General features: G+C 41.8%; 1 protein-coding gene across 1 annotated transcript; it reads left to right on the forward strand.

Moving 5' to 3' along the window:
• Positions 1 to 476: 476 nt before the first annotated feature.
• On the forward strand, positions 477 to 19522 carry ACAT1 (acetyl-CoA acetyltransferase 1). Its single transcript, XM_006899063.1, has 12 exons — positions 477 to 486; positions 9398 to 9486; positions 10988 to 11105; positions 11734 to 11829; positions 12053 to 12153; positions 12319 to 12462; positions 13283 to 13433; positions 14359 to 14454; positions 15692 to 15805; positions 16813 to 16877; positions 18906 to 19063; positions 19402 to 19522. The coding sequence occupies exons 1-12, from the start codon at positions 477 to 479 to the stop codon at positions 19520 to 19522; spliced, it is 1263 nt and encodes a 420-aa protein (XP_006899125.1).

Consider the following 19522-nt stretch of genomic DNA (forward strand, 5'->3'; position numbering starts at 1 on the left):
TGATTGTAGAATGAGGGAGGGGAAGGGGAGGAGCAGAAAGACCAGGATGGGGTGAGGGGAGAATTAATAATGGAGTTGTACAATTTGATGGTTTAGGGGTGAGGGAAATTGGAAGAATCTGGTTTGAAAAACAGTATATTCTAATTTTGTAAATAAACTAGTATAAATTAATAAATAGAGGAATTAATAAAAACAAGTATAAATTAGGGAGCTCTGGTGGCCTAGTGGCAAGAAGCTGCACTGCAATCCCAGAGGAACACGGTTCAAATCCACCAGATGCTCTGCCAGAGAAGGAGGTGCAATATCCTCCTGTAGCAGTCAGATCTTATTTGACGGTACATGCACACAAAGTAATAAAAAATAAAAAAAAAATTTAAAAAAAAACCCAAGTATAAATTAAACAATATAGGAAATAAAAAATGTATTTGTGAGCATTATTTGCAAGAAAGACTTTTTTTCAAAAAACTGCTTTCGCCATGCACACAGGTAATCATTGCCCTTAACACAGCGTGCGAGGCACTACGTGTTAAGACATTCCTGCACTGGAGCATCTTCAAACTTACCAAGGGAAAGAAATGGCTTCTCAAATGATACACAAAATAAATGGAATTTGTGGTGTCAGCTCCAGTGCTGTGTTAGGTGACCAAATCTTGAAGAAAGCTTATTTTTCAAAGGTGCAGCAAGGGAGTTTATACTTCGCCTGCATTTAAGATCTGACAAAACTTAGAGACTAGAGATTGTTGGTGAAACTTGATTTTCCACTGGGATAAACTGCAGTGCCATGTTGGAGAGTTTGGGTTTGACCCCCAGTCAGTGGAAGTAGTTGACTGATTTTTTTTACATCAAAAGAGATCAAGGAATATTAAGGTTGGCAGAAAAACGAATAGCCAGCCGTCTATTAACAGAACTTGACAGGGATGGCAACAGGGACTGACAAGGTGTATGTGGGGAATCGTGTAAGGTTAAGCTAGGAATTTGGGGTGATGGTTGGGGGGACAAAGCATTAGGAAGGGTAGTATTAATCTGGGGTGACTGGGATAATAAAAAAAAATAAAGAACAACTCAGTTTAGAGGAAAGGCTAATTCTTAGTGTGCTAGTTTGGGGGAATGGCTTGTAAAATGACACAAATTTAGTTAGGTAACTTGATTTTTCAATAAAAGTTGGTTAGGTCATTTGAGAGGACTGGGCAGTTTGTCTTTTGTGGTATATGGGGTCACTACTGACTTGCAGGGGAGCTCTGTTGGCCTAGTGGCAAGAAGTTGCACTACAATTGCAAAGACATGCAGTTTGAGGCCACCAGTTGCTTCATGAGAGGACAGGCAATCTCCCTTGTGATTAATTGCCTCTGAACACCTGCTGGAGGGTCAGCTATGGGTCGGTTCTGACTCGATGGTACACGACACACAACGCACTGACTTGCAGGCAACAAACAACATTAAGTTGTATAAAAAGCACATGCAGAGAGACCTTTCATTTGTTATTTCAGTAAGAGCTTACACATATACCCAACTTGGGAAGCTCGTTTGACTGGACTCCCTCGCCTAGAGGTAAAGAATTGTGCTGCCAAGTCAAAGGCACTGGGTTTGAGTCCAACATCTGCTCCATGGGAGACAGATGGTCAGTCTCCTTCTGTGTAATTACAGCCTCTGGAGGGTCACGGGTGAGTTGGTTCTGGCAAATAATAGCCAGTGCTGTGAACTGGATGATTGTATTGAATGATACTTGAATTAAATGTTTATTTACTGAACAATGGACATCTGTGTGTTTTAACAAGAGCACCTGGGGGTGGAAATATGCATGCTTAGCAAGAAGTTGAACTGGAATTTCAATTTTCTATTTGACCTCTCACCTATTAATTACGTTGTTTGTATCTTCAAATATATACACACCTACTTTGTTAGGAACAAACCTTTCTGGACTTTCTTGGAGCTTGTTTCCCTTGTAGCCTTAATCTCTTGTGTGGAGTAAAACACTTTTATCATTCTTAACGTTTGTGGATCCCTTTCTCTTTTCTCTGCATTGAGCATTTTTGTGCAGCTCAGCTGAAGAAAACTGGCGATACTCTTTTTTTCTTGGTCTTTATATTGAATTTGATGTCGCTGACCAGTCCTTCTTTGAAACGCTGTCCTGCTGCTACAGTCCAGTGGTATTCTGCTTTTAATACTCTGAGTATGAAACAGTTCCCACATTGCTCTGCTTGCTCTCAGATTCATTTCTCTCCCTCCTTCCGTCTCTGTGGGGACTGACTTTTCCTGGCTCTTTTTCAGACTTGCTCGTCAGCTGACTTCTGACAGAATTCACTCGCTGGAGGCACTGGTAGAGAATGGAAAATAGAATCGAGAAGCCAGGATCTTTATCTCTTTCTTGCTGCCTGCCTGAGGTGGTGTTTCAGGCAGGCCTTTTTTTCCCTTTGTGGACCTATTTCTGTCAGTTGACCTTGACTCTGGCTTTGACAGACTTCCCCTTTGCCCCACTAGTTTAAACTTACCAGTGCCTTCCTGCTTTTTATCTCTGTACTGCCTACCTTTCCCTGTTCTCAGATCTTCTGTAACCTATGACTTTATTTCCTTGTATTCAATTTTGTTTTAAATAAAGGAGTTCCTCAATGGGCAAATGGATAAGTGCTCAACTACTAACTAAAAGGTTGGTGGTTCAACTCCACCTGCAGGGCACCTTAAAAGAAAAGTCCAGCAATCGACCTTTGAAAAATCAGCCATCGAAAATCCTGCGGAGAATCACATGAACTTCAACCTCCACAACCCTGGGGCCAGAAGAACTGGACAGTACCCAGCTGCCAGTGCTGACCAATCTAAAAGGGTGGAAGAAAACTGTTGAACAAAATTGTTGTTGTTGTTGTTATTATGTGCCATTGAGTTGCTTGTGACTCATAATGACTCTATGTACAAGATCTCTAAATGCTGTTCTATCCTGTGCCAACCTAGCCATCTCAAACGCACTTATTCCCACTGCTCCAGTCACAGAATCGATCCATCTCATCAAAGGTCTTCCTCTCCTGCGCCGTCCCTCCACTCTCCCAAACATGATGTCCCTCTCCAAGGACCAGTCCCTCCTTGCAACATGCCCAATATATGTCAGACAAAGCTTCAGAATCCTTGACTCCAGGGAACACTCTGGCTTCACCCTCTCCAGGACAAACCTGTTTGTTCTCCTAGCAGTCCATGGTATATTCAACACTCGTCTCCAGCACCACAGCTCAAAGGCGACAGGCTTGTTTCTCTAGTAAAGACTGATGGCCCAGAGACTATGGCCCCTCGTCACACTTTAAGTCTAGAATGAAATTAATCCCTATACTTTAACCTTCAGCCAAGAAGTAGACAGTGACAGGGAGGCAGTCATTCCTTAGAACGGTCAGCCACACACGATAGGGTGAGGAGTGTTTGCCCAGGGATAGAGCTCAGAAGGCCGAAGGTTAGGATGAATGGCTGTGAGCGTCACAGGAATGGCAAGAGTGCTGTTCCCACGCAGGTCTGTAATCCATGCTGTAAAATACAGAAAGTGTAAAGGGTTGAGTAGAAAACCTGTTCGCTCTGTCAATTTTCAAAGCATGAGGAATAGTTTACAAAAAAAAAAAAAAAATGAAGAAAGCAAGTCCTTGGATCCTAGTTCCATTCTGATCGGGTGCTCCCGGAGTGTGGGAGCTGAGGGCGCAGTATCTGCTTTCTGTCTGTTTGTAATTGGAAGGATTGGATACCCTGCCTCAGTCCTCTCTTTTTAGAGGGGCTTGTAGGACAGTCAGTCAGGAGGTCCAGCAAGGCCTGAAAGAAAGAATCAAGACATTAGAGGAATACATTCAGTTGTACTTAGTGATAGAGATTGAGGCTGAGAGGCAGCGTTTGTATGATGGTTTTGGTTCCAGCCTATCCATATAGGAAGATGTTTTGCGCTGTCAAGTCATAACTGATGAATAGCTGACTCTCCGGTGGCTTTTCAGAAGCAGTAAATTACACAGGGGGAGACTGCCTGTCTTTCTCCTATAGACCCACTGGTGGATTTGAACTGCATGCCTTTGGGTTTGCAGCTCAGCTCTTTACTACTAGGCCAATAGCGCTTCCTAAAGGTAGATAGTGGAGGTTTCTACTGAGGAGAGGATGTAGGAGGAGGGACAGATTTGAGGGTAAATAAAAAGTGGTAGGTTGAATTTTACACGTAGGTCTGGAGAAAAATAGCTAATGTAGCAGGGGGAAAATCACGTTATTGTGTCATGATGGAAGCCCAGTAAAGAATTCCACAGTGCCCCTAGTGTGGAGGGCGGTGTGCTTCTAACCCAGAGGCGGGGTTTCCATGGGTGTTTGAATCCACTCGCAACTCCAAGGGAGAACGAAGGGCAGTCCCCCTTCCTCCAGCGGTTCGCAGCCTCAGAAATCTTCCCATAAGTCAGGTCCAACGCCATGGTAGTGAGTTTGAGGTTTTTGTTGCACCTTCTGCCTCCTCATTTCATCTCTGCAAGACTTAGCAACTAAGCCCAGACTCTTAACCAGTAACATATTTTCCAAAAACTAAAATGAAGTTCAGTGCTAATGACAGGTTATATGAGCTAGCTGTAATGATTTCTTTATTGGTTTGGCCATGTAGAAATTGGTGACTTTGCTCAGAGCCAACAATGGTAGTATTAATCATCACTGTAGTGTTGGCACTGACTCATAGCTGATCCTCCAGTGGGTTTTTAGAGGCTGTGACTCGCACGGGAGGAGACTGCCCATCTCTCCTGCAGAGCACTGGTGGATTTGAATCATGTGCCTCAGGATTGGCAGTGCAACTTCCTACCACTGGGCCACTGACATCTTTTTTTAGCGCTTCAAAGTTAGATTTGTTCTTTCCTAGGGTTGCTGTTGAAAAGGTTGTTTTGTGGCATCAGGATTGGTGGAAGATCTATTAACAGTCTGCATTATACAGATGACACAACCCTGCTTGCTGAAAATGAAGATGACCTCATGCACTTGCTGCAGAGGGTCAAGAACTGCAGCCTTCAGTATGGACTGAGGCTCAATGTCAAGAAGACAAAGATTCTCACCACTGGACCAATTGGCAGCATCAGGATGGATGGCGAAGAGATTGAGATTGTTCACAGCTTCAGTTTGCTTGGCTCCACAGTCAACACTCTTGGAACCAGCAGCCAGGAAATAAAAAAACATTGCAATGGGAAAGTCTGCTGTTAGGGACCTCTCTAAAGTACTCAAGAGTAACGGTGTCTCTCTGGAGACTAAGATGTTCCTGATACAGGCCATGGTCTTTGCAATTACTTGTTATGCATCAGAGAGTTGGACAATGACTAGGGAGGACAGAAGGAGAATTGATGCCTTTGAGCTGTGGTGCTGGAGAAGAGTACTGAATGTGCCATGGACTGCCAAGAAAACAAACAGATTCATCCTGGAGAGGGTTAAACCAAGCAACTCCTTGGAGGCAAGGACTCTGGGGCTTCGTCTGACATACTTTGGCTATGTTGCAAGGAGGGACAGGTTCTTGGAGAGAGACATCATGCTTGGGAGGGTGGAGGGACGGTGCAAGAGGGGAAAAACCCTCTATGAGATGGATTGATTCAGTGACTGGGGTAATCGGAATGGGTGTGTCAGAGGCAGTGCGATTGGCAGAAGATAGAGCAGGGTTTAGGGCTGTTGTACATAGGGTCGCTATGAGTCGCAAACGACTCGACGGCACATAACAACAACAACAGGGTTGCTGTTAGTGGTAGTTGACTTGCTGGCCCCTTCAGGCAACGGGGGGCTGGGTGGGGAGCTCTGGGAATTGTGCTGCTAACCTAAGGTTGAGACTTCTCCACTGGTTCAAATCCACCAGCAGCCCTGTGGGAGAAACCTAGGCAGTCTCTCCTCACTTGCAGTTTACACCCTCAGAAAACTCAGTGAAAGGTCAGATGCCAATGACTTAGAAAATTAAATAGGTCTCTGGCAACAGATTTGCTCAGTGCAGTACATCTTTTTTATTTTATGATGTTGATTGTGGATCCATTAAAATGAAATTGATGTCAGTTTTTTCTCCATTTATCATGACATTGCTTGTTGATCCAGTTGTGAGGATTTCTGGATTTTTAAGTTGGGTGTAAACCACTCTGGAGACTGTAATCTCAGGTCTTTTCTCTAAGTACTTCAAGTTCTCCTCACTTTCAACAAGCAAATTTGTGCTCTCTGCACAATGATTAGGCTTCCTCCAATCCTGATGACTCTTTTGCTCAGCATTTACAGCATATTAGTATTTACAACACATATGATAATTACATCAGATTTAAATAGGAGATAATAAATTCTGAGAATCATTATTTAGCCATGTTGACTCATTTTGTGAGGAGACACAGTTCAGTCCCTAATAATACATCAAAGGAAACTTGACTTGCATTTTCTTTTCTGAGAGGAACCAGAGCCTGTGTGTGTATGAGGAGAGGAGATAAAATAGACCATCTCTTGGACATCCAAGGATAGAAAAAAAGCAGTAGACCCTGTTAGAGTCTTCACTGGAAAATCATGACCCTAGGGGTCTTCTTTTGGAGCACTGTGATCTTTTTCTCTGAGAATATCTATTCCTTTCCTTTGCTTCTCTGGTTTCCTTATTGTCCTAACTTCTTTTTATCCATTAGGTCCTTTTAGTTCGAGCACCTATTGTCATCCAGGTGGCTCAGTCTATGTACAGTTTAGGCAAATCAGTTTCGTCTTTGGTCTTAACCAGCTCTGGTCAGGAGGCATTGCATTGTGGCTACTTGGAGTTGCCCTTTCCAGGCTTTCTGAGGAGGGGAAGGGATTGGAGAGGTGGTCACTGGCATGTTAACTGTGAGCAAGAACTTTTCACTGAAAATGGAATCACAGACAAGTATAGAAGCAGCAGCTCAGACGATGTGACATGTTAAGAGCACCTGTTTTTCTCCCCCCCCCCGGCTGATGATGAGGAACGCGTCTCTTGAACACATGCACTCGAACTTTGTCTGCCTGAGCATGACACGTGCGCTGGCCTGGGCACAATCACTGAAGGTGACACGAAGGGGCAAGTCAGGTCTAAACTACACAGATTTTCCTAAGCCACTTGCACAGCTGTAAGAGTACAAATACAAACTGAGATGGCAAATAAGTTTTTCTTCCAGATCTGCACAAACACAGATAATATCAAGTCATATGTTTGTGCTCTCTGGTGTAGCATTTTATGTATTTAAAACATGAAATGCAAATAAAATGCTTGTGCTAGTCCCCCGTGAATTCCAGAGACAGTGTACTTAGAGCTTGTTAAACACTTTTAATCTCATTTTAGGAATAGCCACAGGTCCATTTCTCCTCTGTCTGATTATGGTACTTGAGCGAGTTGTTAGGTGCTGTCGAGTCTCCCACAGCTCACAGTGGCCCTAGGAACCTGGTCCTCTCCTGCACCTTACTCGTGTGTCATTGTGCTACAGCTCACAGTGACCCAGTGGACGACGGATCTGAACCTCGTCCTAGCCTGCTCCTTCCTCCTGGTCTCTGTCATGGTGCTAGCCTGTTTTGTTGAGTCTTCCTCCCTTTTGCTGACCCTCTGCCTTTCCCAGCGTGATGTCTCCAGGGATTCGTTCCTCATGAAAATATGCCCATGGTAAGAGAGGCCACGTTTCACCATTCCAGCCTCCAAGGAGCTCTTCCTTCCAGACAGATGTACTTGTTCATTCTTTTGGCAGTATTGAATCTACCCCAGGGACTGCCAAAAGAACAAGCAAGTCTGTCTTGAATGAAGTACAAGCAAGAATACTCTTCGCCAGCACCACAGTTCAAAGGCTTTGATTCGTCTTTGGTCTTCTTTATTCAGTGTCCAGTTTTCAGATGGATAAGCAGCAAGTGAAACGGCCATGCTTGGCTTAGGCAAGCATGACATCTTTGCTCTTTAGCGCTTGGGAGAGGGCCTTGACAACAGACTTTCCCAATGAAACAGGTCTTTTCTTCACTTCTGCTACCATGGGTGTTGATTGTGGATCCCACTGTAATGAAATTGGTGAAAACTTCAGTCTTTGAGCATAAGGACTGTGTTTTTAAGGTCTCAAATTCATCTCGTTTTCTGTAAGCATTTTCAATAGACTTCTCAAGCAAAGGAAAGATCAATAATGGTATGGGCTAGTCACTTTTACCTCAAAAACAGTGTAAAATATCTTTGGGACTTGACCAAATATTTCTGATGAGGGTTTTTTTTTTTTTGAGTAATAGTTTCAACATAAAAATTACACAATAACACAGAATGATCCAAATTCCATTTATTTAATTCATGCTTTGGTTTGTAAACTAATTATAGTAATTTCTTGCACATGTTTTGAAAGTTAATTGTATAAGAATTTGTGTATCTGCTTCTAGATACAGTGTAAATGAAAGTTTTGTTCACAAAAAAAAAAGACAAAAAAAGATCACTGTAGAGTTAAATCCTTTCTTCCACTGTCTTGAAATGTATGCTGTCATAAACTTCCATTTACATGTGTTTTCATCCAAACAGATTTTGGGATCATGGATGTCTCTGCTTCCATCTACTTCGCGCATACCTGCCTCTGTTTCTGTGCTGTATTATAAATTGGAGGCTTAATTGGTTAATTGCATTGAGTCAGGATAAAACATGTTTAGTGTAGAAAGCGAATAAGTTTTTAAATACATTTAAAATGTTGAAATGTTTGTAGACTGCCAAGTGTTTTTAAAAATAAGCTATTAAGATTAGGGTCTAATAAACTATGTTCTGAAAACTTTCCACTCAAATTCCTCTTAAAAAAGTAAGACCTTAAATATAAGCTTCCATTATTCTTTTTTATGGCTTAGGACTTTAGAAGTTAAATATTTTACTCTTTATTTGTTCTGTAAATAACTGAATTTCAGATGAATGATGTCTCTGAACTGTGACCTATATCTCTGATTTGATTTTTGTTGGCATTGCAAAGAGCGACGTGGAAAAAAGTGAGCAGTAGGGGAAAGGTTGTGTCTTGACTTTCTTAGAAAACTAATATTAATGTAGATCCTGCATAAACTAGCAGTTTGCTTCAGATAAGCCAGAGACCTCATTGGAAGTGGAGGAGCAGCAGCAAATTTTACTTAAATTATGTATCTACATACATTTTTAAACAATGAAAAAATTTTTGGTGGCAATTTAGCATTACTTAATTTTTAATTTGGTCTCAATTTGGAATTAGATTTTCTAAAATTTCCACTTTAAAAAGGCTTTAGAAATTTTAAGATAATGAACTCTTCTGAATTTAATGTATTCCTGATATAATCAGAATAATCAGAAGAGTATAGTATTTAGTTATGAATATTTTTAGGGTTTTTTTAGATTTTAAAAGTGATAGTCTCTTTCTGGAAAATCTAGAAATAAAAGCAAAACAACAAAAGTATTAACCAGGGGAAAAAGATAACTTTATCAGAGTATAACGTGATGTAGGTTATTATCTTCTATATTATAACATTGTGTTTCTCTTGCAGGAAATAACATATACAAAGCGAAGTTACGTAGTAAAACCCACATTGAATGTAAGTGTGGACTTAAATTGTGTTCTACATTCTAATAAAGAAAATGCAGGGTTATAGAATGGTTGGTCATAGTTAATTATTGAAATATTACATTTTCAGATTAACATGAGTTTCAGCCCTTTCTCCCTGCATAATTCCTGATACTTGCCATCGTCTGAGTGTAGGCGTTCTCCCTCCTCTGTCACAGTCACTCTCACACTGTGTATAGCCCTGTGCACGGGCTGGTGGATGGCCTCGGAGGAGGCACTAAATTTGGGCTGAGAATTAGATCTGGCCACCTGGTGATCTTTGGTGTGTGTGTTTTTTAATTCCTTTTTTTTATTATTATTATCTTGTGTGTGTACCATCAAATCGGATCTGACTGGTACAGGAGGAGATTGTCCCTCCTTCTCTAGCAGAGCCTCTGGTGGATTCGAACCATGTTCCTCTGGGATTGCAGTGCAGCTTCTTGCCACTAGGCCACCAGAACTTCCTGTGATCTTTGTTTTGTAAGACTTTCTGAAGTGACTGTATTCATCTTTAGCCAAGATCTGGGGTCCCTGTGTTATCTGGGGTTGTTTATGAGAGCAGTTGCCAAGCTCCTTGTTGTTATGTGCCCTCAAATCAGAACTGACTCATAGCTGACCCTCCCATCTTCCTCCTGCGAGCTAAGTTAGAACAAGTATTTCCTAACTTTTGAAAATGTTCTTTGCTGTCTTGAATGATAAATCCCTGGCTTTTAACTAAGGAGCTCTGGCGGATCTCAGGGAGCTGAGTGTTGGCCCACGAGCGGCACCTCTCTGCAGTTCAAATCCACCAGATCCCTGCGGAAAAAAGGTTGACAGTGTCCTTCCATGTAATTTACAGCCTCTGAAGACTCTCTAGAGGGTTGAAGCTAAAGAGAGAGAGTGAGCGACAGAGAGCAGGCTTTGAACTGATCTGGTGTCCGGCGGTTTGGGTAATTGCCTGTCTTTCTTAGGGATTTAACAGCATATGTGTGTGTAAGCAGCACAGCTCGTTCGTTGCCTCTAAGCCAGCAGCGCTCCTCTGTTGTGATGTTGTTGTTGTTGTTGTTATGTACCATCGAGCTGGAATCAACTCATGGCTGACCCTCTGGAAGGTTCTCAGAGGCCGTGAATTACATGGGAGGAGATAGTGCATCCTTCTGTGGAGCAGCTGGTGGATTCAACTGCGTGCCTTTACATTGGCAGTGCTACTCCTAACCTCTAAGACATGAGAGCGCCCTCTTTTGTGACTAGTCATTCATTTAAAAAGTTTCTTACCAAGAAGCTGCACTGCACTCCCAGATGTGCCTGGTTCGAATCCATCAGATGCTCTGCTGGAGAAGGAGGGACAATCTCCTCCTGTACCAGTCAGATCTGATTTGATGGTACAATGCACAAAAAATAATAAAATTTAAAAAATGAAGAAAAAAGTTTCTTATAATATACGTTTGTGAATTTCAAGTTTATTTAATGCAAGATGACTTTTATGACATTTTTATCATCTTCTGTCTTGCCAGGAAGTGGTCATAGTAAGTGCCGTGAGAACACCCATTGGATCCTTTCTAGGAAGTCTCTCCTCTGTGCCAGCCACTAAACTTGGCTCCATTGCAATTCAGGGAGCCCTTGGAAAAGCAGGTCTGTGTGGTCGAGGGGTCAAAAGGATTGAATGAGACAGATGTTTATTTTGTCCTGAAAAGGTGGTGTTTAGGAGCCCTCGTGGTGAAGCTTTGTTCTAATAATCTGAAGGTCAGCGGCTGTTCCTCGGGAGAAAGATGAGGCTGTCTGCTCTGTTAAGATTTACAGTGTTGGGCATCCTGAGGGCAGTTCTGGGCAGCCCTGCAGCGCTGTGATCAGAACCAGCTCAGCAGCAAGCGGTTTGGTGTTTTGATTTATGTAATTTATCACTTGCTGCTGTGAGCTGGGTTAGGTTGCTCACTCAGACGTCACTGGTTTGAATCCACCAGCTTCTTGGGGGGAATGATGTCTTCTGGTAAAGGTTTATAGCCTCAGAAACCTGAAGGAGGGTCACTGTAAGGCCCAGCTGGACCTAACTCAATGGCAGTGGCAATTTGGTATTAGAAATGGCAATATTTCTGACTTCCCTAGTGAACTATTCCCTGTAATAACAGATTGGAAGTGGAAGTTAAAACTGGTAAGAAAAAGAAATTATTCCTGGTATATAAAGCCATGTACTTTAGGTAATCACTAGTTATGAAACTGAACAAAATAAAAAGAAATGCCTTTATTATTTGTTTTTAAAAAGGGATTCCAAAAGAAGAAGTGAAAGAAGTGTACCTGGGTAATGTTCTCCAAGGAGGAGAGGGACAGGCCCCTACGAGGCAAGCCGTGCTCGGTGCAGGTAAAAGGAATGCGGTATTGACTTCAAACGTAGAATCTTTCAAAAATCTTAAAAATGGTAACATAGTGAGCACATCAACTTAAATATTAGATAGTAATTGAACAGGTTAGAATTATATTAGCAACAGAATCACTGCTGATCGTGGTTCAGCTGCTCCCTTGGATTTGGTGGTTATTTGGATGCTGTTATTATTCTGGAGTGTGACAGATCTGTCTTGTTTCAGGCTTACCCATTTCTACTCCCTGCACCACCGTGAACAAAGTCTGTGCTTCCGGAATGAAAGCCATCATGATGGCGTCGCAGAGTCTCATGTGCGGGCACCAGGTGAAAAGCATTTTCATTCCATCTTACCTTCACATGGTAGTGTTCGAAGACACAGTGAACACAGGCACCATCTAACAGGTGTTTGTCGATAACTGGTCTTCTGGGGAGCTGTGTAAGGCATGTGCTTGTGTTGAGTTGACCTGGGTTTCATATGCTCTGGAGCAGGACGTGATGGTGGCAGGAGGGATGGAGAGCATGTCCAATGTTCCCTACGTGATGAACAGAGGGGCGACGCCTTACGGTGGAGTCAAGCTCGAAGACTTGATCGTGAAAGATGGACTAACTGATGTCTACAATAAAATTCACATGGTAAATGTTTACCAATGGAGAAGAGTCCTCTAGTTAATAGTACTGTTTGGTTTTTCTTAATCCAGGCAGTTCCTGGGTTGCACATTCCTAAGTCTGCCTTTAAGTCAGATTTGTACAGTAAGTCAGAACAGTTAGCTAGTTTGTGGCTAACATTAATCAGATGTTTGTTATTGTATCATTGTGCATAACAGACATTAAAGAAACACTTCCAGACATGACCCAACATTCTTAACAAAATTATAATAGCAAATTGAGTGTTAAAATTAAATTATAAATTTAATAGTTCTTATGGATGTTGACTTGAAACTGTGGGTTGTATGTAAATTTGACATTCTTCACCCATGACGGCCTGTTTATGTTAGAAAAAGAAGGATGGGCTTTATAAATACTGATTTTAGCCATTCGTTTTGATAAATCATTTTCTATGCCCATTGTACAATATATCTTGCAAAATCTGCATCCTGGGTAAGGTGGAAATTTGTCTGAGAAGGGGAAAAAAGTATTTTCCACTAGTAGGAAGAAACAAAAAATGATTGTACCCTGTCAAACGGAAAAACAAGGCAGTATGTCGTGTTAGGCTGACCAGGTTTCACTGTAGCAGCTTGTTCAGTTGTTAAAGATGACGTCCCACACTTTTTTCATCTATTTATGTGTTCTAATAAATGCCAATTTGTGGGCCGACTCAGGTGCTTGAAAGCAAAATAAGGCAAATTACTTAGTTTAAAAAAAGTGGATCTTAATAAGTTAAATTTAAATGCTAACCACTGTTTTGTAAGTTATGGCAAGTGAATTATTTTTTAACAGTTCCAACTTTTTTCAGGGAAACTGTGCTGAGAATACTGCAAAAAAGCTTAATATTTCACGAGATGAGCAGGATGCGTATGCTATCAACTCCTACACCAAGAGTAAAGCAGCGTGGGAAGCAGGGAGATTTGGAAACGAAGTGATTCCTGTCACAATTGCAGTAAAAGGTAGAGGGTCATTTTTCAATGTGGATTCTAAATTTCAGTTGATTTAACATCATTTTTTATTTAAAAAAAGTTTACGCTTTAAAAGAGTACTTTCCCCCTCTTTTATTATTATTTGACTGAAGGTTTACAAATCATATTGGTTTATTTATTCTTTCATACACATTTTATGATATTAATTACACAGAAAGGTGATCTGACAGAGTGTGGACATTATTGTACAATATCATTGATATCACATGCAAGCAAGATTCTGCTGAAGATTATCCAAAAATGACTGGAACAGCACATCAACAGAGAACTGCCAGAAGCCCAGGCTGGGTTTAGAATGAGTTGTGGTACCAGGGATATTGTTAGATGGATCTTGGCTGAAAGCAGGGAATACCAGAAGAATGTCTATCTGTGTTTCATTGATTCATTTGACTCTGTGGATCACAACAAACTGTGGCTGACTCTGAGAAGAATGGAAATCCCAGAATACTTGATTGTGCAAATGAGAAACTATACTTGGACCAGGAGGCATTTGTCAGAACAGAGCAAGGAAACACTTCATGGTTCAAAATTGGGAAAGGTATGCTTCAAGGATGTGTCCTATCTCCATATCTTTTCAATCTATATGCTGAACAGATTATCATTTGCTATGCAACAGAGAACTGGACAATGACTAGGGATGATAGAAGAAGAATTGATTCCTTTGAGCTGTGATCTTGGAGAAGAGTATTGAATATACTTTGGACTGCTAAGAGAACGGACAGTTTTGTCCTGGAGAGGGGGAGACCAGGTTGCTCTTTGGAGGCAAGGATTCTGAAGCTTCATCTGACATACTTTAGACATTAAAAAAGAGGCCCAGTGTACCAGGCACCTTTGTCATAGTATCTTGCCGAATGAGTATTTGTCTTGTGTAGTGACTGCTCAATTTCCTTTTTAGGTAAACCAGATGTAGTCGTCAAAGAAGATGAAGAATATAAACGTGTTGATTTCAGCAAAGTTCCAAAGCTGAAGACTGTTTTCCAAAAAGAAAATGGTTAGTATTTAAAATGCAGCATAAAAAAATAATCAATATAAAAACAGATTTGGAATTGAATTTCTAAAAGATTTTTAAGAAGCTTTTCTAGAAAACTCTAGATATTAACATCTTAAATGGATCAGATTCAAATAAAAAGGAATAATAATAATAATTGAAAATTAAAATTGCTCAATAGCTTATACTTCCAAAACAAATCCTTGAAAGAGATTCTGCACTATAGCTTTAGAATTCCATTTTTCATATGCAGCTGATCTTGAAAGTTTATTGTAATTTGAAAATTAAGTTTTAGTGTATGCTAATTAGTATAAGTACTTTGAGGAGTAGGGTGACAGCTGCATTAGTCAGTGCTGCATATGTTAGTACAAAGGAGAGGTCAGTGTGTAATACGAAGTTAGCGCTTTGCCTTTCCTGATTGAATTTCTTACTACCTTGCATAAGAAATTATCAAATTTCCAACTTTATACTGCAAAGGTTAAAGTAAATTTAGAATTCAGTGTAAGTCATTGATATTTTCATAGCTTTATTGACATAATTTACATACTATAAACTTCTTCTATTTAAAGCTCAATAGTAAGAGAGCATTGGTAGCCATGTGTGTATTGGGGCTTTGTAGCACTCAACGTTTCCAGTAGCACGCAACATTTCCAGCTGCTAAGAAAGAGGCCAGGGGTTCAAATCTACAAGCTGCTTCATGGGAGACAGACAGATGAGCAGTGTCATTCGGTAAAAGGCACAGCCTCAGAAACCCAGGGGAGGGTCACGCAGTCACAGCTCACTCGAAGGCAGGGGTGTTTCAAGGTGTTAGCCACAGAATGATTAAATAACTTGTAAAAGCAAAAAGCCAACAAAAAAACCTCAATGGTTTTTGATCTTGAATGAAAATGATTTTTGAAAATACCCTAGTTATAGTGAGTATTGGCCATATTTCAGCAAAGAGCGAGACTCTGGGGAGAGAGGAGAACAGTGCATGCACAGGCTCTGAAGAGGTACAGATCCTGTTACCTCATGTGGCCTCTTGAGTTAACTTTGAAAAACTTCAAGTTAGGAAAAAAATGAGTAAGAAAAGCCATTCTTACATGAATTATGCTGGAGTGAGCTCCGTTCATGTTTCCTGAGGGCAGGAATTTATAATCTCTCACACATTTCACAACCTAAGCAGTGGTCTGTAGATACTTAGAACCTGATGTATCCAGTGTGAAAGTTGGTTCTGACTGTGTGCTCCCTGCGCCCTCAGGCACAGTCACGGCTGCCAACGCCAGCACGCTGAATGACGGTGCCGCTGCCCTGGTGCTGATGACGGCAGACGCCGCCCGGAGGCTCAATGTTACACCACTGGCGAGGATAGCAGGTAGGTGTCCTGACCTCGTTGACCACTGTGGTTTGTACCTGGTGGTAGTTTAATATTACATTTTAGTTAACACTTAAGGTTCTTTAAAATTGTTTTGATAATGTCATTTGCTTTAGGTAAAAGTAAAAAAATCCCCTATATGCCAGATAGTGAGTGCCCAGGGCATGAAAGCTATTGAGCTGGTAACGGAAAGTTTGGCAGTTGAAACACGCGAGCAGCTGCCCTGAAGGAGAGAGAGGTGGACAGTCTCTCCCAAAAGATTTACAACCGTGGATACCCAGCGGAGGGTCACTGAGGGTCAGCAGTGACTCCCCCACAGTGGGCTTTGTTCAGGATTTATCGTAAAGGTCCTGCAGTCAGAGAAAAAGAATGTGGGTGAACGAGTCCAGGGATCTCAAATGTAAATGTTCTGGTATTTATTAACTCGGTGGCCTTGGGCAGGCACTCAGTCTCCTTAAGCCTACTTTGAGCTGTAAAATATACTTTGCCTTCTTCATAAAATGCTGAAAAGAATCCATTTCATGACATGAAAGTCCTTTATAATGACATAGAGGTCACTTCATAGAAAGCTTGTAACTTCATTTTATTTTTAGCTGAATTGCATCAGGGTTGCATAACTCCCAGCAGCGTTGATATTTGGCATCAGCTGGTTCCTTATTGTGGGGACGAATGGTCCTGTGCCCTGCAGCACAGTGTGGGAGGCCTCACAGCATCTGTACTCCTACCCTTAGGTGCCAACAGAATCCCTCCTGTTGTGACAATCAAAAATGTCTCTAAACAGAGCCAGATTCCCTGGAGGCAAATCCTTTTGCACCTGGTTGAAAAATCACTGATGATGTAATCTAATTGATGTTATTTTGTAAGTAGAACCTTGGAAAAGGAACAAATTTATTTACATAGATTATTGAGGTTAGGACACCTGCATTTAATGGGATAACTTGTATATAATAGCATTTGCTAGATCTACTTGTAATCAGACATTTTAACAATATACTTTCTTTAAATAGCATTTGCTGATGCTGCTGTAGAGCCTATTGATTTTCCTGTTGCACCTGCATACGCCGTGCCGAAGGTAAGAACACAGCAAGGGGACCTGCACCATTTGGGCCCACTTTTAGTTTGCTTTTATCAGTGACTCAGGCAAAAAACCACAATGGTAGATTATAACATTTCCACTTCTCCCAAGAACAAAGATAACGAAACAGTAAAAAAAGAAGCACCCACAAATGACACCCTTGTTGTTAGGCTGTTAAGTACGATTCATAGTGACCCTATGAACAAAAAGATCTGAACCCTGTCCTGTCGTGCGCCATCCTCACACTTCCTGACACACATGAGCCCATTGCAGCAGTCATGTCGGTCCACCTGGTTGAGGATCTTCTTCTCCTTCGCCGACCCCCCACCCTTCCAGCGTCATGTCCATATCCTAGGACTAGCCCCTCCTAGCAACATGTCCAAAGTATGTAAGTCAAAGCCTCGTCATTGATACCTTAGTGGAACAGATAAACATCCACTGGATTACTTGTTTGATCTTGAGCTCACAAAACTGCTGCAGTATCTGCTAAGAGGAAGAATGGAATGGTGAGAGTATTGGTGGCCCCAGAGCTGTAAAGCCATCAGTCCTAGAAGAGGTCTCCAGTCTGAAAGGGCTCTGGTGGAATCACGTTCTGGAGTAGGCAGAGAAAACCTACAATCTTCAGATACTCTGTAGTGATATAAAGGAAGTCTCCAGTGGAAATGGCTGAGGAGGGGCAAGTGCTAGGGTTCTTTAGGAGCTCTGGGATCTCACAAGTTCATAGCAAATATTGCTTTAAGGAAAGAGAGTGGACTTCTGAGAGCAGAAGCCAGGGGGACAAAAAAAAATCATCAGCTGAGATGTTGCCCTCTTTAGGTGGATACGAGTGGTAAGAGCTGGAGAATAGTGCTGCCAGATGTAGCATGTTTCAGTACAACTCATAGCAAATCTGTGAACAGCAGATCTGAACACTGCCCTATCTTGTGCCATCTTCACAATCTTGTATGTACTCAAGCCAGTTGCTTCAGTGACTGTGTCAGTCCATCTGGTTGAGGGTCTTCCTCTCCTTCACCACCCTCCACCTTTCCAAGTATGATGTCCCTCTCCAATGAATAGCTTCTCCTAGCAACATATATGTGCCTCCAAGGAGCACTAGGGCTGCACCTTCTCAAAGACAGGTTTTTTTGGCAGTTCCTGGGATATTCTGCATTCTAGTGACAATATCCTTAGAATAGGAAAACAGTCACTAAAGTGGACCTCAAGACTCCTCATGTACTCATCACTTATTGACTTAAGCTTTTTATCTGTTATTTTCCATTTACCACACCTTGAAAAGAAATTCTTAGTTGGTGCCTGATAGTGTGGACCCATGGCAGGTAGAACCTGGGACTGGAACATCCTCCATGGGCCACGTGTTAGTGGGCAGCTGGCAAGTGGACACTATCTTCTGGTCCATTGTGATTGCTTATTTCTGGACACAGGGTGAGGGATTTAGGCAAGATGTGAGGTTGTAGGCAGGTGTGGGGTGGCGAATGGGAGAGGGCCGGGCTGCGGCTGATAGAGGCTGAGTGATGATCAGGGCGGATAGCAGGCAGCACCCCACCCTCCTCTCCTCAGCTCCATAGGCTCTGTGTGGTGGGGCTGTCATTTCACATGGATGCCTAGATGCAGGGAGGGTACCCGATAGTGACCAGAGTGGACCACCTGTGATGAAGTTGGAGCAGGACTTAATTATTTATAATGACCTACCTAGTCTTTTCAATGTCACCAAGTTGCTAAGCAGTTTTTTAATTTTCTGGAATGTTGCATTGATACCTAAAGAAAATACATAGAACTGCCAATGCACTGGGAATTGTGGCCTAGGCAGACTGCACATAACCTTCACAGTTGCTGTTCTCCTTGCCACACACCGCATTGTTAGTCAAGTGTGTGTCTTTAATACGCAAAATGCAGAGTGTGAGATAGAGACAGCTGCTGTGAGGAATAGGTGTGTGGTAACTGTTTCACCAAAGGAGGGCACAAACCAAAACTATGGGAACTGTGAAAATATGTGAGTGATAATAATTGTATTTTCAAAAATTTAAGGTTCTTAAAAATGCCGGATTGAAAAAAGATGATGTTACAATGTGGGAAGTAAACGAAGCCTTTAGCGTAGTTGTACTGGCAAACATTAAAATGCTGGAGATCGATCATCAAAAAGTGAATATCAATGGAGGAGCTGTTTCTCTGGGACATCCAATTGGGTAGGTAAAATCCTAAGGGAAAACTGATCTTGGTTCATAGCTGTTTCATGCTAATTCCTCCTGTTCATCAACCAGGTTTTCCTTGCCCTCATCCTTCAGACAGCATATACCCTTTTATTAGGTGACATCAAGCAGAGATGTTATATCTTGTCACAGTTGTTACTTGAAACTTAAGGGACAAATAAAACATTAAGATTAAAGTCTATACTCAGGCTGTTTTAAACAGCCCAAATTCCAACTCTTCTAGAAGTAAATGTCCACAGAAAAGTAAGTGGTTAGTAAAGGTTAGCCACAAATCCTGTCCTTCATGAATGAACCAGAATGTTTTTCTGTCCCAGGATGTCTGGAGCCAGGATCGTCGTGCACATGGTTCATTCCTTGAAGCAAGGAGAGTACGGGCTTGCCAGTATTTGCAATGGAGGTGGCGGTGCTTCTGCCCTGTTGATTCAGAAACTCTAG

The sequence above is a fragment of the Elephantulus edwardii genome, unplaced genomic scaffold (assembly GCF_000299155.1).
Source record: "Elephantulus edwardii isolate Elephantulus edwardi_28Jun2011 unplaced genomic scaffold, EleEdw1.0 scaffold00245, whole genome shotgun sequence".
Taxonomy (NCBI): Eukaryota; Metazoa; Chordata; class Mammalia; order Macroscelidea; family Macroscelididae; genus Elephantulus; species Elephantulus edwardii.